At 46.0% G+C, this 23,726-nt stretch overlaps 1 protein-coding gene across 1 annotated transcript; it reads right to left on the bottom strand.

The window, feature by feature from the left end:
- Positions 1 to 2,564: 2,564 nt before the first annotated feature.
- Positions 2,565 to 23,497, bottom strand: LOC123070491 (putative disease resistance protein RGA1). Its single transcript, XM_044493730.1, has 4 exons — positions 21,153 to 23,497; positions 19,301 to 20,437; positions 3,414 to 6,077; positions 2,565 to 3,013 (listed from the first exon to the last, which is right to left on the bottom strand). Exons 1-3 carry the CDS (start codon positions 21,450 to 21,452, stop codon positions 4,557 to 4,559), a joined length of 2,958 nt encoding a protein of 985 aa, XP_044349665.1. The 5' UTR covers positions 21,453 to 23,497; the 3' UTR covers positions 2,565 to 3,013; positions 3,414 to 4,556.
- Between the last annotated feature and the right edge of the window lie 229 nt (positions 23,498 to 23,726).

The raw sequence follows: 23,726 nt of genomic DNA, 5'->3' as shown, positions 1-23,726 counted from the left end.
CGTCGTCTTCGCAAATAAGAGAGAATTCCTTACTTGGCCCTTTCTTAAAATTTGCTTTCTTTTTTGGCCCTAATAAAATTTTCTTTCCCATTTTGACACTCAAAATTTGTTTTGTTCCCTTTTCGACATTTCTGTCAGTTTTAACCACTAACACCGTTATGTGTGACATGCAAAGTGCATTCTACCCCTGTGTTAGCACACTGAAAAACAGAAGCGTGTGTGGTGATGTGGCGTGACCGAACACCGAAGCGACCCCATACTTTCTCTCCCGATGTCCCGATTCCCCATCAGAGCCCTAACTGTACGGTGGCGGCGGCGGCAGCACGAGGCACATAGGGGCCGCGGCGGCGGTATAGCAGACATCATGGCCTGCTGTGGAGAGCACCCTGTGCGTGGTCGAGAAAGACCACGGCGCTACAGCGGACTCGGCTGGGTGATCTCGGCCATGGCATGGCGGTGGAGCGCGGCCAAGGCAGGACTGCGCAGGCCACAGTGGAAGAGGGCGACGGTGCTGCTGCAGCCTGCAGTGTTGGCAACGGCCCGACTGGGTGATTGGCCGAAGGGTTCTTCTCTGGCTTTCAAACGCAATGGATTGCCTTGAGTTTAGATCATAATCATAAGGTAGAATTAGGATTTGAATACTACTACGTGGGGTAGAAGCCAGGATGCTGGTGGGGCGGGCTGCGTGTAGTTTTGTTGGACTAAACTAGTGCATTATTACTAATAAAGTCTAAAGACGCGAGTACGAACCCACAAAGGCTTCACTAATTCTCAGAATTATTAACAGTTGATTACTCAAACGTTACTGGAGTACTAAAGTATGTTATACTACTGGAGAGAAAAAGACGGAGCAAATCATGTCGGTAGTTTCATCGATAATAGATGTCCACCGTACAGTATACAGTTTTGGGGCACCACTGAGATAAAATTATTTGGCCGAGATCTAAACCCGCGGGTAGCCGGGTAGGTAAATTACATTGAGAGAGATATGCTGGATATGTGCACTAGTAGAAAACAGGGCTATGGTCCAGGCCGGCTCAGCCCATTAGTCCCGGTTCAGTCTAGAACCGGGACTAATGTGAGCATTGGTCCCGTTTCGTGCGGCTAAGACATTAGTCCCGGTTCACTCGGGCCCTTTAGTCCCGGTTTAAGACATGAACCGGGACTAAAGATTAGACCTTTAGTCCCGGTTTGAGGCACGAACCGGGACTAATGGGGTTGAGACCTTTAGTCCCGGTTCGTGCCACGAACCGGTACTAAAGGTCCCATTTTCAAACTCTACCCCCCTGATCGCCTTTTCAGTTTTAAAAAAATAAAAGAAAATAATGGAAATGTCAAAAAAATAAAAGAAAATAAGTTTCTCATGTGATATGTGGTCTAGTTGTTGGGAAAATTTGCAAATATGAATTTTGACTTTATTTGCAAAATCTCTCTGAAATTTGTAAAAATGGGCATAACTTTTGCATACTAACTCGGATGAAAAAGTTTTTTATATGAAAAATCATCTACTCGAAAAGTTACATCCGAATTTAACTGGGGAACCCCGTTAAACATTTTCAAAATCCTCAAAAACCTAATAGAAAAAAAGTTACGGGGCTTTTAAGATCTAGAGTGGAAAAAATTGAAAAATATTCAAACAGTGGGCAAACTATGGTCAAACAATGGTCAAACTAATTATTCTAGAATATTAGTGTTACTAAATAATTATTTTAGTTATTTCAATTTTGGTCAAATCTGGTCAAACTGTGGTCAAACAATGGTCAAACTAATTATTCAAGAAATATTAGTGTTACTAAATAATTATTGTTTTTTAAAACAATAGTTGCAAACTCAAACAGTGAAATGTGTCACTTCATGCTCAAGCAAAATTCCTGACGGTTAATAGGATTGACATCTTACTATTGTCAGGAAAACAACAAGTGCAGACTTGGAGCGAGCGAGAATAGAACCCGGAAGTTAAGTGTGCTCAGGCTGGGGGAGTGGGAGGATGGGTGACCATTCGGGAAGTTAGATGATTTGGAATGATGAGGGATGATTAGAGGATAAATTGAGAAGTGATGAGGGGTGGTGATTACAAACTAGAGGTTAAAATAATTCAGAAATTTGAAAATAAAAAAAAATCAAAAAAAAATTCAAAAAAAAAATCATAAAATTTCCTTTAGTCCCGGTTGGTTGGACTAAAGGTGGAGCTCCACGTGGCCGCGCCCTTTAGTCCCGGTTCTGGATTGAACCGGGACTAAAGGGTCAGGGCATTAGTACCGACACTTTAGTCCCGGTTCAGGAACCGGGACTAAAGGCCCTTACGAACCGAGACTATAGGCCCTTTTTCTACCAGTGGTGGGACGCCTGCCGGACAAAGCAGTCACGCCCACGCTTGCGCTGATATGCTTTTGACTTGTTATTAATTAACAAATTTTGGTCACATAATGCACCAGGGTAAACTGGTCTTTTCATGTTAGACTTGACACCGTTATGTATGAAAACTAACGGAAATGTCATGGAGGGAACAAAATAAAGTTTGAGGGTCGAAAAGGGAAGAAACAAAATTTTAGGGCAAAAAAGAAAGTAAATTTTAAGAAAGGGCCAAATAAAGAATTCACGCTCACCAGGACCGAATGAATACAAGCCACTAACATACAAGTTCTACAATCATCTGTGTCTGTGTCTCTGGTGAAACATACTACTAGTACAAAACTAGTACAGTGATCGACGCAGTATACAAAACTATGCAAACTAAGCACAAAGTACAAAGGACTTGGTTGAGACCTTCGATATTCTGTAGAACAGAACACTAGCTAGTGGAGGTAATAACCTGCAGCCTCAGAGTTCCATGCTGCAACCTTGCAAACAAGTTTCCCATCGCCACAGCTCGCAATTCCCTTGCTCCTGACGTGGTCCTCCTTCAAGTACATCGTCAATTTGAATCATCCAGAACAAAATCTTGCAGGGTGATTCAGGCCCTTCATTTTGCAACCTGGGTGTGCAGTATATGCACTGTCTAGAAGCTAATCCACTGCAAAATGAATGGTGAAAATTCTTTGATCATATTCGGTTCTATTTCATACGAATGGTAATTACAGATTTTGTATACACGAGGAAGATGTTTTGTTCAGATCAATAAAAAATTGCCCAAGTATAGCGCACGGTTATTGTGTCCATCTTTACACTGGTAGCAGTAGACTGTCACTAGACACTAACGGTGCATATACTGCACAACTCGTATTTGTGGTATATTGTTATATTTTGCAAAACAAGGCAGTTTTAAACAAAACGGAAATTGCAAAGCAAAGCAGACGAATATCTCTGCATTTATGCATGAAAGAACCCAATAAGACTGCTACCAGTGTAAAAGAAGAAAGATGAAGCATTGCAAAATAAGATTAGTATGACAAAGGGCGTGGCAGGACACATACCTTCGTTTCTATGCAAGCCAATTTGGTCTTGGTCTCCTCTAATTCACACCATTCCTTTAGTCCAGAGCACCTAGTTATTTCTAGGTCCTGTAGGTTAGTGAGTTGATGTATTCCCTCAGGAAAAGACTTGATACCATCACATCCACTCAGACAAAGTCTCTTTAGAGAGGTGGGCAGGGCAGATTCCCTTTCTTGGTCGTCAGCCAGCTTCATCTTTCCCTCCTCTGGTTCAGCAACCACGTGCTCTAATGCATCGCACTTAATAATTTTTATTTCCTGGAGGCTGGTGAGTTGTTGTATGCTTGCCGGCAACGACCTCAAGACTCCATTGTTAGATATCCAAAGATTCTTGAGAGAGGTCAATTCGCCTAGGCACTGTGGCACTACAGATATGCTATTGCAGAATTCCAGTTCTAGCGTTTCAAGCTTTGTGAGTTGCCTCATGTTCTCATTCAACTCCTTTACACCATGGCTACCCATTATAATCAGTTTCTTTAGGGATGGGAGCTCGCCCAACCATATTGGCAGTTCTTCCATGTCTTCGTCTTGTAGCCATAGTTCCTCCAAAGAGGATAGTAGTTGGATGATATCTGGTGAGCCGGTTAGATCGCCACAATTGGCAATAGACAAAGAAGGGAGTCCGGGGAAGTGTCGAAGCAACCTCCACTCATGCAGAGGCCCCTTGCAGTCTCTAACTGACAGCATAGTAGTTACTGAAGAAGAGGAGGAAGGACTGGTGTGTGACACAATGCACTCATCCCATGATGATAACACATTATCACTGCATGTTATCTCCCATTCCTTAGCTTTAGGCAGAGGCCCTTTCATCGTTAGCATGGGACAACCATGTATTTGCACTCTTGTTAACACGTTCTCCTCACCGGTGGAGTATGAAGTGTCCCACTCTTCCAGATTTGCCATATCTCTGAGAACCAGTGAGTTCAGGTTTGGTAGTTGGCCCACTACCCAGCCTGGAAAGATGACACTGTTATAACCACTTATCTCCAACTTCCTCAATGTCCTTGGTGGCACTAGTTTTTCCAGCAACATTTTGTCATCCACAAATCTCTCAACACCTTGAGTCCACTCCAGTTTCAACTCCCGAATGCTTTGCTTTTCCATTAATTTTATACTATGTGCCTCTCATGCGGACTTCACATTTTCAAGTTTAGTTATCTCCAGCTCAGAAGGATATGTGGACTTTAGCAGGACAAGATTGCTGCTAGATCCATCATTACCAGCACGCACCACAAAGTGTGGTAACGATATTGCACTGCTACCGAGTTGAGGTATTTTTGGAAGATCGTAACAATTCTCTAAATAAAGAAACTTCAAGCTACCAACTGTACATATACTTTCAGGTATTTTCTTCAAATCTGTGCATCCCGAGAGGTCCAATGTGTGAAGTTTTGTCAGGCTACAAATACTTTCAGGTATTCCTTCCATACCATAATTTCCAGACAAGTCCAAATGCTCTAGCTCTGAAAGATCAATTCTGCATATCTGGTTGAGGAGAATGTCCCAGGTTTTTGCAAGGAGAACACCAAATTCATCTATGTGCGGTTCATCCAAGGAATCTACTGGCGGTATGTTTCTTAGTCTAGAGAGATTTAAATACCGGAGCTTGGTCAGATCATCTGGCAGCAAACTGAGCTGTGTATATTGTAAATTCAAATGTTGCAGACTGGTAAAACCGACCAAAGCATCATGTACTCCATCAGCCATATAACAATGTGATAAGTCAAGATGGAGCAGATTCTTCAGACTCCCAAATAATCTTGGCAATTTTTTCATATATCGCCAACCTGATAAGTTTAAGTACTTGAGTTGACTGAATCCGCCCAAAGATTCAGGGAACTTCTTGAGTCCACATTTCCTTGAAGATAAGTTCAAATACTCGAGTTTGGTGAGGGCACCCAAAAATTCTGCTTCTTTACCACATTCAAGATATGAGCTGTTTGATAAGTTCAAATACTGCAGTTTGGATAGGCCGCTCAGAACTTCTGGTATATCTCCGATATTTGGGCAGTATGATAAGTTCAAATACTCTAGCTGTGTGAGACTCTCCAAGAACACTGATATTCCTCCCACAGAAGAGCAATTTGATAAGTCCAAATGCGCCAGTTTTTGTAGCCTCCTGAATGATTCTGGCAGTTTTGTGATTCCCGAACAACTTGACAAATCAAGATACATTAGACTCTCAATTTCTCCAATTGCCTCTGGTAATGCTAAGATTGTAGGAGATCCATGAAGATTCAGATAAATCAATTTTGAGAGCTTGGTGATAGTGTCTGGAATCTTTGCATCTTGGACACTTGGAGCATTAAGATATCTCAATTGCTTGAGTTCACCAATACAATCCGCCAACGTATATATGGCGCACTCACTTAAGTCCAAGACACGCAAAGACTTGGCAGATGAAAATGCAGCATCATGAAGTTCATATTTGTCACAATCCATAAAACGCAACGCTCTTATCTTGGACAAGTCCGATCCCAAAGGCTTGTTACAATCATCGAGCAATGCATAGTGGTAGCGGCTTTCTGCAGCATTAGTGCTTTTGCCAACAAAAAGAATTTCATCGTCCATGACCGATCTTGCTAAATCATGCACCAGGTCATGCATGGTGAACAATATAACATCTTCATCATATAGCTCAAAAGTCTGCAACAAAATCATTCAGCAGTGTCAGACTTTTGGATTTATTTATATTTATACAATTTATGACTTTATTCCTTAAGTCTAAACCATTTTATGCATCAACTCCTTTATTAAATACTAAATATTATTTTCGTCCCCTGCTACTTCCCAAGTTTAGATTTGGTCTTTAAGATCCAAACTGGACAATTCTGAACTTTGAGTTTCAAGCCCATACAAAACATTACAAAATCATATTCGATGACGGGACGGTTCTTTTGCGCCAGTGTCTGCCAGTTAAACATGATTTTACTTCAAAAAAAATATGAATTCAAGGAAACTGGGGAAGGAAATTCAGAACAAGGAAAAAATACAGAATCACACAAAAACAAGAAAATGTAGGAAAACTAAAACCCCGCTGCGCCTTCCTTCATCCTTGCCTATCAATGAGAAAGATGAGCGGGTTACAGTTCATCGTCTCCCACACCTCCCTATGCAGGCAGGTGGTAGCTGCAACAGGCAGCCTGTGTCATCAGATCCGGCGGCAGGAACCACAATTTTTCAGTCTCTCACTAGTACGGAACAACCTATCACATAAGATGCATTACCAGCAATTTTGACGAAACCTGGCGGTGATAGCTGCCATGGTCCACTAAAGATGGGACATCAGTGATTTCATAAGATATATATGCTTACAGTTATATGTACGAACTTATTCTTAGTTATACAGAAAATATGTATTTGACCATTTTGTGTGAAAAGAATTACAGCAATGCTTTTGTAATGTGAGCTCGCTAGCAGGAATATTATTATTGTCAAACATGATAATGTTGCGCATGCATTGCGTGTACAAGGAGGAGTTCACCACCATTGGAAGTAGTTAGTTGGATAAGTATCTTGTAATCTGTATCTTCTTATCTCTAGCTTTCCTTCCTTCCCAAGATGTAATCTCCTAACCAACTTGTACGCGTATTTGGGCTCGCAACCCCTCTATATAACACGCAACACGTCTGCCAGGAAAGGCAAGACGTTTACCGCAATCGCACATGGTATACAGAGCTATCTTCTTCCCAAAACCCTAGCTACCCATCTCCACCAAAGTGCGTAGCATGTCTTCCTCCACCTCCTCCTCCTCCCAGCCAAACCTCAGCGGCGGAGTCACGGAGAAACTCTCCCGCACCAACTACATCCTCTGGCGGACCCAGATCACGCCACAGCTGCGGGGCGCCGGTGTCTACCACTACGTCGACGGTACGTCGACCGAGCCGGCCAAAACCCACGTCACCAAAGATGCCGCTGGGAAAGAAACCGAGGGGCCGAATCCTCTCCATCCGCTCTGGGTGAAGGAGGATCAGCAGGTCCTTGGATATCTACTCCAACACCTATCCAAGGAGGTGCTCGTCACGGTGACCGCGATCACCACGGCGCGGGAACTCTGGGTGGCACTGGCGAGCATGTTCTCGTCGCAGTCCCTCAGCCGCGTCAACAACATTCGCACGGCGCTGATCAACGCGCAGAAGGGCAACCAATCGGTGTCCTCCTTCTTCGCCGCCATGAGAGGGCTTGCTGATGAGCTCGCCGCGGCGGGAAAACCAATCCAAGATGACGAGCTCATATCCTACATCATCCACGGGCTGGACCAAGACTATCAGCCCCTTGTCTCCGCCTTGGACGCCCGCGTCACTCCGGTAACCCTTGATGAGCTTTTCGCTATGCTTAGTAACTTTGATCAGTGCATGGCGCAGTTTCACGGCTCCGGCGGCGGCGGCTTCAAGTCCTCGGCCAACTCTGTCTCCAGAGGCCGCGGTGGCGGCTCTCGCTCTCGTTCCTCCTCTCGTGGCAAGGGGAGGTCCAGTGGCGGTGGTGGCGGCGGCTACTCCAACAACACTCACGGTGGCGGACGCTCTGGCAGCTCAAAAGGGCGCCGCGGTGGCGGCTCCAACAGATCGCGTCCGGATCTCCCTCGCTGCCAAATTTGTGGCAAACCTGGTCACACGGCGAGGGACTGTTGGTACCGTTACGAAGATGATGATGGTGATTCCTCACAAGACGAAGAAAAAGTTGCTGCCGCTGCCGATGGCTCCTATGGGATCGACACAAACTGGTATGTCGATAGTGGTGCTACCAACCACATCACCAACAAGCTTGAGAAGGTCACCATGAAGGAAAAGTATCGTGGCAAGGATCAAATCCATACGGCCAGTGGTGAAGGTATGGGTATCCGTCACATTGGTCATTCAATTATTAATACCCCTAGTCGCAAAATACATCTCAAAAGAATTTTGCATGTTCCAAGTGCCCACAAAAATCTTCTGTCTGTTCATAGAATCGCCATTGACAATCATGTTTTTCTCGAGTTTCACCCTTATTTCTTTTTGATCAAGGATCAGGCCACGAGGAAAGTGCTTTATCGAGGTAGATGCGTTTGAGGGCTCTACCCTTTGATTCCGGAGTTCAGAAGATTCAATAAACAAGCTTGTGGTGCTATCAAGCTTTCGTCCACACGGTGGCACGATCGTCTAGGACATGCCTCCTTTTCTCTAGTTGAAAAGTTACTTAGGAAAAATAAGCTCCCGTTTGTTGGTGAGCGAAATATTGAAACTATTTGTGATTCATGTCAGTGTGCTAAAAGTCATCAATTACCATATCCCATATCTACTAGTGTCTCCACTAAGCCTTTGCAACTGATTTTCTCTGATGTGTGGGGGCCTGCTCCCTCCTCTGTTGGTAGACACACCTACTATGTGAGTTTCATCGATGACTATAGCAAGTTCTCATGGATCTATCTTCTTAAAAAAGGTCCGATGTGTTTCAAGTGTTTAAAAACTTCCAAGCACTTGTTGAAAGGAAGTTTGACAGCAAAATCCTAGCTGTCCAATCCGATTGGGGAGGGGAATACGAGAAACTCAATTCCTTCTTCCAAAACATAGGCATATCCCACCATGTGTCATGCCCACACGCTCACCAACAAAACGGGTCGGCAGAACGCAAGCATAGGCACATAGTTGAGGTCGGTTTGGCTCTTCTAGCAGGGGCGTCCATGCCCCTCAAATTTTGGGACGAGGCATTTCTTACAGCTGTCCATATCATCAACATGCTTCCTAGCCGTGTCATCAATAATGAAACACCTATGGAACGCCTCCTCCATGTCAAACCAGACTACACATCTCTCCGTGTTTTTGGTTGTGCCTGTTGGCCAAATCTTCGTCCGTACAATAGCCGCAAGCTTATGTATAGGTCCAAACAATGTGCATTTCTTGGCTATAGTGCCCAGCACAAAGGCGTCAAGTGCCTTGACATCTCCACCGGAAGGGTTTACATCTCACGCGATGTCGTGTTCGATGAGACCAAATTTTCTTTCGCCAATCTACATCCTAATGCCGGAGCTCTCTTACACAAGGAAATCTTGCTTTTACCACCTCACCTCTCTGGCTATGATCAAGGGGGCATTAATAATTGTGATGATCATATGACTAACCCTAACCCTACTACTAATAGCCTTTATGAGTCTTGTGGTGATGCAGGAAGAATTCGTGAATAAATCATCGAAAATAGCAAAGAAAATACGGCAGCAGATCCATATTTTATGTGCCGTGAGCTGGGGAGCAAATCTCCCTTGGGATCTGCCCAGGAGCTGCCGTGCAGCGAATCCACCTTGGGATCGGTGCCCCGCAGCGATCCTGCCGTGACAGCTCTGACAGCTGCAGGTGGGCACGCTGAGCCGCCCGCGTCAGCCACGCGGCAGAATCTGGATGGCCGCGACGACTCCCCTCGTCCACACCAATCACCGTCCAGCAGATGGCAGGCTGGTGCTGGCCTGGGCCGTGCGTGGCCTGAGGCCCAACCAGTCGTCTACAAGCGGCGGGCAGCGACTCACCGGGCTGAGGCGAGGACAGATCCGGACGAGGCCGGGCCCAGGCAATCACGAGGCAATGATGACGCGGCTCGGCCCAGATCCTCTGTGGCTGGTTTGCCGCTTGCGTCGCAGCGGGGACCGCAGAAGATCCCGACCAACCTGACGCCGCCGACACTACCGATTCTGGAGCCGTGTCAGGATCCTCCTTGGGATCGGGGGGAGATCAGCCAGATCCAGGCGTGGGATCCTCTGCGTCGGGGCTCTCTGTAGCGGCTCCTGCTACTGCTCCACGCCGCACACGGCTACAGCAAGGCAAAATAGAACCTGTTGATTATAAACATATTACAAAACATGGGATGATTTGTTCAACAGGTGAACCAGGAGAACCTAACACTCTTGAAGAAGCACTTGGTGATGCTAATTGGAGAAAGGCAATGAATGATGAAATTGTGGCACTAAGAAAAAAATAAAACATGGCACTTGGTCCCTTCAAGAAAAGGTAAAAATCTTATTGACTGTAAGTGGGTCTTTAGGATAAAAAGAAAAGCTGATGGAACCATTGATCGTTATAAAGCCAGACTCGTTGCAAAGGGGTTCAAACAAAGGTATGGTATTGACTATGAGGACACATTTAGTCCAGTTGTTAAAGCTGCTACCATATGCCTTGTCTTGTCCATTGCTGTGTCTAGGGGATGGAGTTTACGACAGCTAGATGTTCAGAACACGTTCCTCCATGGTGTTCTGGAAGAAGAGGTTTACATGAAACAACCTCCTGGGTTTGTAAATGCACAGGCACCACTTCATGTGTGCAAACTTGACAAGGCGTTGTATGGACTAAAACAGGCCCCAAGAGCATGGTATTCTCGCCTCAGTAAAAAGATGCAAACACTTGGTTTTGTTCCTTCAAAGTCTGACACTTCGTTATTTATCTATAACAAGTCAAGAGTATCCATATTTGTCCTTATTTATGTTGATGATATAATTGTAACAAGTTCATGTGATGAAGCAATAACAACACTGTTGAAGGATTTAAGTGCAGAGTTTGCCTTAAAGGATCTAGGAGATCTACACTACTTTCTTGGTATTGAGGTCAAGCAACACAAGGATGGTCTACACCTCTCTCAAGAAAAGTATGCAACAGACTTGGTAAAAAAGGCTGGTTTGCAAAATTGTAAGTCTGCACCTACTCCTTTGTCTAGCACAGAAAAATTGTCTCTTGTTGAAGGAGAGCCTCTGAATTCAGAAAATAGTACAAAATACAGGAGTCTGGTAGGTGCACTTCAATACTTAACATTGACTAGACCAGATATTTCTTTTGCTGTCAATAAAGTATGTCAGTTTCTTCATGCACCTACCACTGTTCACATGACTGCTGCAAAATGTGTAGTAAGATATGTGAAAAATACGTTGAACATTGGTCTAAACTTCAGCAAGTCATCTTCTGCACTTGTCAGTGCCTTTTCTGACTCAGACTGGGCCGGGTGTCTAGATGATAGACGCTCGACTGGTGGTTTTGCGGTATTCTTTGGACCAAATTTGATATCTTGAAGTGCAAGAAAGCAAGCCATAGTTTCAAGATCCAGTACAGAGGCAGAATACAAAGCATTGGCTAATGCAACAGCAGAGATCATATGGGTGCAGTCAATTTTAAAGGAACTAGGTATAAAAAGCACTAGAGCTCCATGTTTGTGGTGTCATAATCTAGGTGCTACCTATTTGTCAGCAAATCCAGTCTTTCATGCTAGGACCAAGCATATTGAAATTGACTTTCACTTTGTTCGAGAAAGAGTTGCAAACAAGCTTCTGGATATTCGGTTTATTCATTCTCAAGACCAAGTTGCTGATGGCTTTAGCAAAGCTCTGCCTACAAGAAGTTTTGAAAACTTCAAGCATAATCTCAACCTAATGAAGTTGTGATTAAGGGAGGGTGTCAAACATGATAATGTTGCGCATGCATTGCGTGTACAAGGAGGAGTTCACCACCGTTGGAAGTAGTTAGTTGGATAAGTATCTTGTAATCTTTATCTTCTTATCTCTAGCTTTTCTTCCTTCCCAAGATGTAATCTCCAAACCAACTTGTACGCGTATTTGGGCTCGCAGCCCCTCTATATAACACGCAACACGTCTGCCAGGAAAGGCAAGACGTTTACCGCAATCGCACAATTATTACTTTTGGCTGATGGAAGATGGCTAGCGATTGGCTTGGTTGATATAACCACGTCTGAAGTCTGATGCATCTGTTCTTTGGTGAGTATCTCGGCAACTTAATATAGTACATTTTTGGAGTATTTAACAAAAAACTACCACAATTCATGGAAACGTGCACAAAAACTACCACTTTATAAATTTATGCCGAAAACTACCACTTTTTCTCTAATCTTTGACTAAAAACTACCATGTCTGTAAATCGACCCATTCATCCATTTTAAACGCACTTATGACAGGCCTGGCCCGCATGTAAGTGTTGTCATCGTTAGTCCACTTCCCAGCCAGCCTATCCACTCCCCCCGCCGCCGCCGCCGTTAACTGATGTCCAAGCCAGTGAAGCACGAGCGCGCCGGCGTGCGGGCCGAGGCTGTCGGGTCAGCTCGGAGCGGTGGAGGCCGACGTGCGCCTGGGCAGCAGTGGCGTCGGTCGCGACGCGCGCGAGCAGCAGCCGCATCGGCCGCGCATGGGCGCGAGCTACGGTGGCCCCGACCATGCGGGCATGCTGCTAGTCAGCTCGGAGCTCCGAGTGGTGGAGGCCGAGGTGCGCATGGGCAGCAGCGGCGCCGGCCACGACGGGCACAAGCAGCAGCCGCGCCAGTCGTGCACTGGCAGCGCCACACCGGCCGTGCATGAGCGAGAGCACCAGCTCGGGCCACAAGCAACAGCGGGACGGGAATGAGCAGCAGCAGCCGCCGCGCCGGACGTGTATGGGCGCGTGCTGCGACGCTGAGCGCGAGCAGCAGAGGGAACGGGAACGAGCAAGAGAAGCCGTGACGGCCGCGTGTGGGCGTGAGCAGAGGCGCCGGAGGCCATGCTCTAGGTGAGCTGCGCGTAGCCGCCGCCGCCGCGAGCATGTGCGCCGTCGTGCGTGAGTGAGTGCCGTTAGTGGTCGGCGGCGGAGGTGGCTTGCAGGTGCACACGAGGTGTTTGTAGAAATGCCAAAGAGAGGGGTAGAGGGGAAGAAGAAGAGGGTCAACCTGACTTGTGGGCCCATCCTGTCAGAAAAGGCGTTTAGAAGAGACGAATCGGGCACTTTTGCGACATGGTAGTTTTTAGTCAAAGATTAATCAAAAAGTGGTAGTTTTCGGCATAAATTTGTAAAGTGATAGTTTCTGGACACATTTTTATGAAATGTGGTAGTTTTTGGTTAAATACTCTACATTTTTGGCACTGTAACAATGTCAAAAAATGTCTTATACTCCATGATGGAGTATTAAGTTGCGAAGGGAGTATGTCTGAAAGGGTTCTGTATTTTGTGATGGTACTACCTGGTTTGCATGTATACCAGGGGTGATTCTCCATGATGGTTTCCAAAACCGCATCGGATGGCTATTTTAGTCCTGAGTATCTATAACTACTATAGTGAACCAGAATATGTTGGTGTATATTAACTTGTCGCACCAAGTAATCATAGTCACAGTAAGCCCAATAGCATGTGTAAGCAAGAGACTGTGTTTATGCAAAATGCATATGTCACATGTGGATGGGAACTAAATGTTAGACAACGTTACATCACGATCCAGGAGGAGGTGTTCGGCTGGTACTAGGGATAGAGATAGATCTTGGTTGTTAGTTTAAACATATTACAATTGTAACCATCTCTATCTCCTTCCTCCTTCTCCAAGTAATCTCATCCGAGATTCCCTCTCTGTAACGATCTTCTGATCGCCCTCCTGTACCGATCGTTGGGGTCGCGTCCCCCTCTCCATATAACGTGAACCACGTCCCTCGAGAGAGGTAAGACGTTTTCCGCTATCGCACATGGTATCAGAGCCTTCCTTTTCCCATCTGAAGCTTCTGTCGAATCCATCTAAGCCTAGCCATGTCTTCCTCCTCCGCCTCCGGTGCCTTCTCCTCAAACCTCAATAGTGAGGTCACGGAGAAGCTGTCCCGCACGAACTACATGCTATGGCGAACGCAGATCACCCCCCAACTGCGTGGCGCCGGCGTCTATGGCTACGTCGACGGCACCACACCGGAGCCAGCGAAGCTCCTCATCACCACCAAAGAAGGCAAGGAGACTTCATCATCCAACCCTCTCCACCCTCTCTGGGTCCGGGAGGACCAGCAGGTCCTTGGCTTCCTGCTGGCCAACCTCACAAAGGAGGTTCTGGTGACGGTGACCACGGTCACCACGGCGAGCGCGCTCTGGACGATGCTCGCTGCCATGTTCTCGTCGCACTCGGCGAGCCGCATCAACAACATCCGCACCTCCCTCATCAACGCGCAGAAGGGTAATCTCTCGGTTGCCTCTTACTTTGCTGCCATGCGAGGTTTTGCAGATGAACTAGCCGCGGCGGGCAAGGCCATCCAGGATGACGAACTAGTCTCCTACATCATCCACGGGCTAGACGCCGATTACCAGCCTCTGGTGTCTGCTCTCGACGCTCGTGTGACCCCCGTCACACTCGACGAACTCTACGCCATGCTCTCCAACTTCGACCAGCGCGTGGCCCATTACCACGGGTCCGGCGGCGGCGGTTTCAAATCTTCCGCCAACATGGCGTCGCGTGGGCGGGGTGGCGGCTCCCGTTCACGTGGCCCTCCTCGCAACAAAGGACGGTTTGGTGGTGGCGGCGGCAGTGACCGCGGCTCTTCTCCTCAGCGCGCGGGCGGCAGAGGCCGCGGCCGTCGCGGTCGTGGCAACGGCAACAGAACGCGCCCCGACACTCCCCGATGCCAAATCTGCGGGAAACCTGGCCACACAGCAAAGGATTGCTGGTACAGGTATGATGAGGATGATGATGATTCCCAGGACGATGACAAGGTTGCTGCGGCGGCTGATGGGTCCTACGGCGTCGACACAAATTGGTACGTCGACAGTGGGGCCACGAACCACATCACCAATGAACTCGAGAAGGTGACCATGCACGAAAAATACCGCGGCAAGGATCAAATCCACACTGCTAGGGGATAAGGTATGAGTATATGTCATGTTGGTCACTCAATATTTCGTACCCCTAGACGTAAACTACATCTTAGAAAAATTTTGCATGTCCCTAGTGCACATAAAAATCTTCTGTCTGTTCATCGAATTGCCATCAATAATCATGTTTTTCTCGAGTTTCACCCTTATTTCTTTTTTATCAAGGATCAGGCAACGAGGGAAATACTCTATCGAGGTAGATGTGTTCGAGGGCTCTATCCGTTGATTCCAGAGTTTAGAAGATTCAATAAACAAGCTTGTGGTGCTATCAAGCTTACGTCCACACGATGCACGATCGTTTAGGACATGCCTCCTTTCCTTTAGTTGACAAGTTGCTTAGGAAAAATAAGCTCCCGTTTGTTGGTGAGCGTCATGTTGAAACAATTTATGATTCATGTCAACGAGCAAAAGGTCATCAATTACCATACCCTGTTTCTACTAGTGTTTCTACCAAACCTCTCCAACTTATTTTTTCTGATGTTTGGGGTCCAGCCCCACACTCTGTTGGTAGACATACGTATTATGTTAGTTTTATTGATGACTACAGTAAATTCTCTTGGATCTATCTTCTCAAACGAAGATCAGATGTCTTTCAAGTTTTCCAAAACTTCCAAGCTCTTGTTGAACGCAAGTTTGATAGCAAAATAATTGCTGTCCAATCAGACTGGGGAGGGGAGTACGAAAAGTTGAACTCCTTCTTCCAAAATCTTGGTATCTCTCACCACATATCATGTCCACACGCTCACCAACAAAACGGCTCAGCTGAACGCAAGCATAGACACATCATAGAGGTCGGCCTTGCTCTTTTGGCAGGAGCCTCCATGCCTCTCAAATTTTGGGATGAAGCATTCCTCACTGCCGTCCACATTATCAACATGCTACCCAGTCGTGTCATTCATAATGAAACTCCGGTAGAACGCCTCCTTCACACAAAACCAGACTACAAGTCTCTTCGCGTGTTTGGGTGTGCATGTTGGCCAAATCTCCGTCCCTACAACAATCGCAAACTCATGTTTCAATCAAAACAGTGCGTCTTCCTAGGATATAGCGCCCAGCATAAAGGTGTCAAATGTCTAGATGTCTCTACTGGTCGCGTTTACATCTCACGTGACGTCGTCTTTGATGAAACCAAATTCCCATTTGCTGACCTTCACCCCAATGCTGGCGCTCTTCTTCGCAAAGAAATCCTCCTTTTACCTTCCCATCTCACTAGTTTTGATCAAGGGGGGCAAAATATTGATGATCAATTAGTGACTAACTCATCTAATGATCTGCATGAGCTTTGTGTTGATGATACAGGAGAAATTCATGAAGAAATTGCTGCTGAAAAAAATTCAAATGGACCATATCTTATGTGTCCCACCAGAGGAGGCAGATTCTCCTCGGGATCCGCCCAGGAGCAGCGAATCAGATCAGCTCCGGGATCGGAGCCCAACACAGGCACAGGCGAGCATGCGGTCTCCCCTGATTCCCGCAGTGCCGGTCCCATCAGCGACACGCGGGCCTCGTCCGCTGGCTGCGCCGGCTTCCTTGCTCCGCGCCAATCACTGTCCTCCACTTGGCCAGCTCCAGATGGCCCAGGCGCTGCGCGCTACTCCATCCAACCGGTGACGTACAAGAGGCGCACAGGTACGTGGTCAAGCGAGGGCACGGGGCCTGGCGCGGGTCCGACCACCTCTGGCGTGGCCCCTGGTGCGAAAAACCGCGTGGATCCAGGCGCAGATCCGACCGGCGCAGAAACTCAAGTGGATATGGGAGCTGCAGGATCTTCTGTGGCTGCTTCAGGTGTCCCGCCTCGTATTTCAACCGCAGAAAATCCAACGCTGCTGGGTGGCGCTGCTGCTACTGCTGCCGAATCCTCATTGGGTTCTGGTCCAGCCAATGATTTGGGGACTACAGGATCCTCTGTGGCAGCAGATATGAGTGCTCAGCAGCCACGTCGCACACGTCTTCAACAAGGAAACATTCAACCTATCAACTACAAGCATATGTCCAAGTATGGTATGGTCTGTTCCACAGGTGAACCAGATGAACCTAACACCCTTGAAGCAGCGTTGTGCGATGATAGGTGGAAGAAAGCCATGAATGAAGAGTATATGGCATTGAAGAAAAACAAAACATGGCATTTGGTTCCCCCACAACAAGGTAAAAATTTAATTGATTGCAAGTGGGTTTTCAGGATTAAAAGAAAAGCTGATGGAACTATTGATCGTTATAAGGCTAGGCTAGTAGCAAAAGATTTTAAACAGAGATATGGTATAGACTATGAGGACACATTTAGTCCGGTGGTAAAGGCTGCCACCATTCGTCTTGTCCTATCTATTGCTGTTTCCAGAGGATGGAGTCTCAGAAAGCTTGATGTTCAGAACGCGTTTCTCCATGGTGTTCTGGAAGAGGAAGTGTACATGAAACAACCTCCTGGGTTTGAGAGTAAGAATGCTCCTTCATATGTATGCAAGCTTGATAAGGCACTATATGGGTTGAAACAGGCTCCAAGGGCATGGTATGCTCGTCTCTGTCACAAAATGCAAGCACTTGGTTTTATTCCCTCTAAATCTGACACATCATTGTTCATCTACAACAAGTCCAACACATGCATATTTGTTCTCATATATGTTGATGATATTATTGTAACCAGCTCATCTAATGAAGCTATCAGAGGACTTCTTAAGGATCTAAGTGCAGAATTTGCTCTAAAAGACCTTGGTGACTTGCACTATTTTCTTGGGATTGAGGTGAAGAAGCACAAAGATGGACTTCTGCTCTCTCAAGAAAAATATGCCACTGATTTGGTTAAGAAGGCTGGGTTACAGGGATGCAAGCCTTGCCTCACTCCATTGTCTAGTTCAGAAAAACTATCTCTTGCAGAAGGTGAGCTTTTGAGTCAAGAGGACAGCACGAAATACAGGAGTTTGGTAGGAGCTCTTCAGTACCTTACACTTACCAGACCGGATCTGTCTTTTGCTGTTAACAAAGTCTGTCAGTTTCTTCATGCACCTACCAATGTTCATTTGACAGCTGCAAAACGTATAGTTCGGTATGTGAAGCATACTTTGAACTTGGGACTGAACTTTAGCAAATCACCTTTTACTCTTATCAGTGCATTCTCTGACTCAGATTGGGCAGGCTGTCTTGATGACAGACGCTCCACTGGTGGCTTTGCAGTGTTTTTTGGACCAAATTTGATATCATGGTGTGCACGTAAACAGGCCACCGTGTCCAGGTCTAGTACAGAGGCAGAGTACAAGGCATTGGCTAACGCTACAGCTGAAATAATATGGGTTCAGTCTATGTTAAAGGAACTTGGTGTACAAAGTAAGCAAGCTCCCTGCTTATGGTGTGACAATCTTGGTGCTACATATCTCTCTACAAATCCGGTGTTTCATGCCAGGACAAAGCACATAGAGATTGATTTTCACTTTGTCAGAGAAAGAGTTGCTCAAAAACAACTTGACATTCGCTTTGTGCATTCCAGAGATCAACTTGCAGATGGATTCACAAAGCCCTTGCCTACAAGAAGCTTTGAAGATTTCAAGCATAATCTCAACTTGATGAAGTTGTGATTAAGGGAGGGTGTTAGACAACGTTACATCACGATCCAGGAGGAGGTGTTCGGCTGGTACTAGGGATAGAGATAGATCTTGGTTGTTAGTTTAAACATATTACAATTGTAACCATCTCTATCTCCTTCCTCCTTCTCCAGTAATCTCATCCGAGATTCCCTCTCTGTAACGATCTTCTGATCGCCCTCCTGTACCGATCGTTGGGGTCGCGTCCCCCTCTCCATATAACGTGAACCACGTCCCTCGAGAGAGGTAAGACGTTTTCCGCTATCGCACACTAAAGACCTCGGGGTGGGCATTTCCTAAAACAGGACATTACGATTTCCCCGTTGGCCTTACTACTCCCTTGAATCCATATTACTTATCGCTGCTTTAGTCCAACTTTATACTAGATCAGAGGGAGTACTTACTAATGTGTACCTTTTGTTTTACTCCACAGGATTCTGCAGTAAAAACCAATAACTGAATATTCTAGGGGTGTTATCATTCATTCAGATATTGCCAAGATGTTATTTGGAAAAGTTGCACTGTAAGCAACGATTATGTGATGTACTCCAAATCATTCTTGGCAATTTTAGAATTATATTTTAATGTCAATATCTGTCAGCTTGTGTGCTTCACAACTATACTTGAGTAACCTTACACCAGTTCCAACAGAATAATCAAAACAAATTGTAAAAGGTATGAACAAACTCACCGATGATGACTTGAAGTGGTCAAGAAAAGAAAGGCCCAAAAGCTGACTAATGTATCTCTCGCCGAGTTCCCAGGAAGAGAAACCAAGAGAAACCCACTGACGAACAAGATCATCTTTAAGTATCTTGTGACCTTTTGGAAATATTGCACAATAGGCAAAGCATAGCTTCAGATACGAAGGCAAAACACTATAGCTCAACTTCAGAGATGCAAGAACTTGTGTAGAAGATGTATCTTCCAAAGAAGGTGCAGTCCAGATATTACTATCTCTCACTGATTCCCATTGACCAGACTTCATAGATTGCAGCGTGTGTCCAAGTGATTTAGCTGCTAAAGCCACACCCGCACACTTCATTGCAATGACCTTGCCTATTTCCACCAATTGTTCTTTGTCACCTCTAGATTCAAATGCACTCTTTTGCTTTATAATAGACCAACACATATCATCAGTCAAGGGTGCTAATTTATATGGTTGGATGGTAGACATCTTCTTTGCAATACCTTCACTCCGTGTGGTTGCTATAACAACCACCTTATTGCTCTCCCCAACTTTTAACATATCTTTCAGTTCTTCCAACTGAGATATGTCGTCTTCCCACAGGTCATCTAAAACAATCAGAATCTTCTTGTTGGCAAGGAGCTTTTCAAGGGAATTACGGATCATCTGCTTTCCAGTGTACCCACTCTCTTTATCTTTCTCTGATAGCTGTGATATTATAGAGTTCCCAATTTTGATCAAATCAAATGTCTGAGACACGTAAACCCACACTTGAGAGTATTCATTGAATTGGGAACTATTGTAAACCATTTTTGCCATGGTTGTCTTGCCAAGGCCTCCAATGCCATATATAGGAAGGATTGTGATATCCTTTGTCATGCTCTCAGATAAAGAAGCCAATATTATATCTCTCTCCTCAGTCCTCCCAATGATTTGTGTCTCCAGGGTTGATGATGTTTCCCGTATATCAGTCACCTTTGGCTCATTGGCATTAGTGCGATCTGTTAACTTGAATTCCTTGTGTTGATCTGTTATGACCTTCAGGTCATCCCTCATGTTCTTCATCCTATTGGCCATTGTAATGTTGGGGCCAATTGTGAGACAAGGGATCATGAACGCCAAATATTTTTTGAAGGAGAACTGCAAGACAGTTGCTTTGTTAGTAAAATACAAAATGGCCAGCACCCAGCAGTTTAGTATAGTAGGATATTACAAAAGCATTCAGCCAACAGAAAATTTTGTTAATACATTAAGAGGCACATCCTGTTATTTCTAAGAACCTCCGACTGTAACTGCCAAGGTGAAGACGAATGCCACCTTTAATGATGTGCTGAGAACTGGAGCTAAAACAAAATGGAGATATTTCATATGCTCAGCCCGAAGGCTGAGGCCTGCCAAAACCATGTCTAGTTCATCCAAGGATCTGGTGCCCAAATTATTATTTTGGAGACTGGATAACAGATACCAAGTATTGTAAAGATGTCGGTGTGTTTATTAGCTGTGTGTATCCTAGCTATGAACAGGCAGAGTGTGTGCTTATTGTGTTTGTGTCCGCTTGATATTTCATTTTGAGTCGATAAAATCCATCATTTGTGGAAAAAACTGTTGGTGAAGATGTGGACAATCATAGATCCAAGATCAAGCCAAACAATCTACTAGCAGATTCAATAGCTCAGTAAGTTTAACTAAATCTTTCCAAATTGTTTTTCGAATACCTATATGGCAGCTCATTTTGTAGCCAAGCAAGCTACCGCAATCTGGATGCAGCAGACGTAAAGCACTTGTTTCTCAAAAAGAGAAGAGTAGCATACTCAGAAATTAAATAACTGCATCAATTTACTGCACAAATGCATACCTTGCGCGCAGATGGCTGGGTGATGGCTTGTGTGTCTGCTTCGAACTCATCAATCATGTCCGGGATGACATACATGAAGTCCTTGAGCCGCTTTAGCCAAAGACGTGTCGATTTATCCGTGATGGACCGCCTCTCGGCATCTTCGAGCACGGCATCGACACTCTCCAGCGCCATCTTCATCTTCTTCAGGTCGTTGTTCAAGTTCATCTGCAGCGCGATCTGACCCCCGATCAGAGAACCAATCTGGTCGCCCACCACCTTGAGGATGGCAGCGGCCAGCATGCCACCGAGGGTCGCCATGGCCGCCGCCTCTCAATACGTAGGTGTTGGGTTGAAGGTGCTGGGAGGAAGACTGGTAGGCAGACGAGGGCGAGGTGCGTGATGGGATCTTGCTTGCTGAAGTTTGGGTGCTGGATCGGACCTTGGTAATTGCATCAAGACAGCAACTCTATGCTCAGTCCTTGTGTGTGTTCATTTTTTTACTGAAGAGCCGTACGCATCTCTATGACTTGTATATATATTTTTTGTTTGGATCAATACTTAACAGCTGTATGCTTGGTGTGCTAAGGCAGCTCTATATATATATATATATATATATTTTGAATTGAGGGGCATGCCCCCAATTTCATTTCATTGCATGAAAGAAAACCAATAAAACAGATCAAGTATTCTTCAGATTCCATCCAGCCCCCAGATGTCCTACTATAACATTCAGGCATCAGCAACTAGACAACCAAAAGAATAAAGCTTGCAACTAAGAGAAAAACTCCACGCTTATCAGAAATGCATACCCATACCAAGGCAGCTCTATATGCACTTGTGTTAGTATGGGTATTAATTTACTTCCTCCGTTACTTAATATAAGACATTTTTCGACACTACATTAGTGTCAAAAAACATTATGGAAAGAGGGAGTAGTTAGCAGAGTGTGTGTGTACGTAGTTTCGGTGAATGTGCCGCCTCAGTGCAAACCGCTGCCGGAAAGTGCGTGGAGTCATGTGAAGTGCCTTGCACATGCTGCTAAGCGCGTGGAGTAGTTTAAGCTTGGTTACAGCTTTTTGTCTTCTGGTTCAGTAATCAAACCGCTGGAGTATAGTAGGTGTTATCCATCTTTTTTTTCCAGTAATTTAAGAGGAATTGACAGATATACGGTGTCTAGCTAGGATGCAGTGAGTATCAATGTTCGCTGGCACCTGGCAGCGAAAAGAATATACAGTACAAAATGCCTAGGATGCAGCGAGCATTGGTGAGCATCAGGGTTTTAGAGAAACGCTCATCGCTCCCGGGGAAGCCATCACAGGTAGATACATGCAAGATGATAGGAGGGAGTGAGGCATACTACCAGCCAGAACCTGCCTAAGCGAGTTCGGCGATCCAGGTTGAGACCTGCGGCGAAACTGCCATATTGGACACTGGAGGGTGCCGAGGTGGCATACGTGCTTGTCTATAACCCGGTAGTGGTCAGATCCTTGGCTTTCCACGCCCTAAAACCTCTACTCGACGAAAACACTCATCTACCGTAGACACAAGATTAGTGCAAACCTCAAACTAGCAGCGCCTCTTACTCTCAGCCCCGCTTGCTTACCAAGTGACAGCCTCTTCGAAGATCAGCTGAAGCTGGTTTTAGAGCGCAAGTTTGGTCCATACAGTTGTTGGACTTTTGGGTTCAGTAATCGAACCGCTGGTAGTAGTAGGTTTCGAACAGTCGTTTCGACAAGCAATGAGCTAGGGAGAGAGCTACCCGAACCGAAATGTAAACCCACCTGTGGTCGAACCATGATCAACGTTGGATGATAGGAGCAAGGCCTACTAGCTACCAGCACCTGCCTAAGCGAGTTTGTCGCTCCAGGTTGAGATCTGTGCAAAAGGAGTCTTGGCTCCAGGTTGAGATCTGTGCAAAAGGAGTCTTGGCTCAGTGGCTGGCATGCGCTTGTGCAGCCTAACAACCCGAGTTCAATTCCTAGAATTGACAAGTGATGCACAGTGATTTTCTCCCATTTATTAAGAATCAAGCTTGGTGTGTGGTGAAACCACTCATGAAGAAATATCTTGATACTCATTTAAAAAAAATTGAGGACCATGTTTATCATGGTACTCGTACTAAAATGGTTATGTGCATCCTAGTTGGTGCAGAGACTGGGAAGTGAAAATATCTTCCATTTTAGACGTGCACCTGATCCAGGGACAAGTAGCTTGCTAACCTCGTACCACCTCGCGGCGCTCCTTAGAGCGAGCGAGGGCGCAAACCTAACTGCCGGGGCTAGGCCTCCTCCTCCAGCTCCATCCCTCGTCACCGCCGGTGCGCGCGCCCATCCGGTCGGCATAGGTGGTGACGGGGATCTTTCTTCTCCTTGCTCGATGTCGCGTGGCGCGGGAAGACGACTTCAGCGGTGGCGTCATGCTGATTCAGGGCACGGCGGCGTGGCCGCTTCCAGCGGCGGCGCTTGACGGCGAGGGTGGAGTTCGGCTAGGCGTGGCGTAGCGATCGGATGGGCGTGGCCAGTGGATGGAGGTGTGGGGCTAGGCGTGACCGGTGGCGGTGGCAGCGGCGGCGTCTGGCCCGGATCCGGTCAT

Source organism: Triticum aestivum, chromosome 1A (genome assembly GCF_018294505.1).
Source record: "Triticum aestivum cultivar Chinese Spring chromosome 1A, IWGSC CS RefSeq v2.1, whole genome shotgun sequence".
Taxonomy (NCBI): Eukaryota; Viridiplantae; Streptophyta; class Magnoliopsida; order Poales; family Poaceae; genus Triticum; species Triticum aestivum.
Note: the sequence above shows the minus strand (reverse complement) of the source record. Positions and strands in the feature narration are given on the sequence as shown.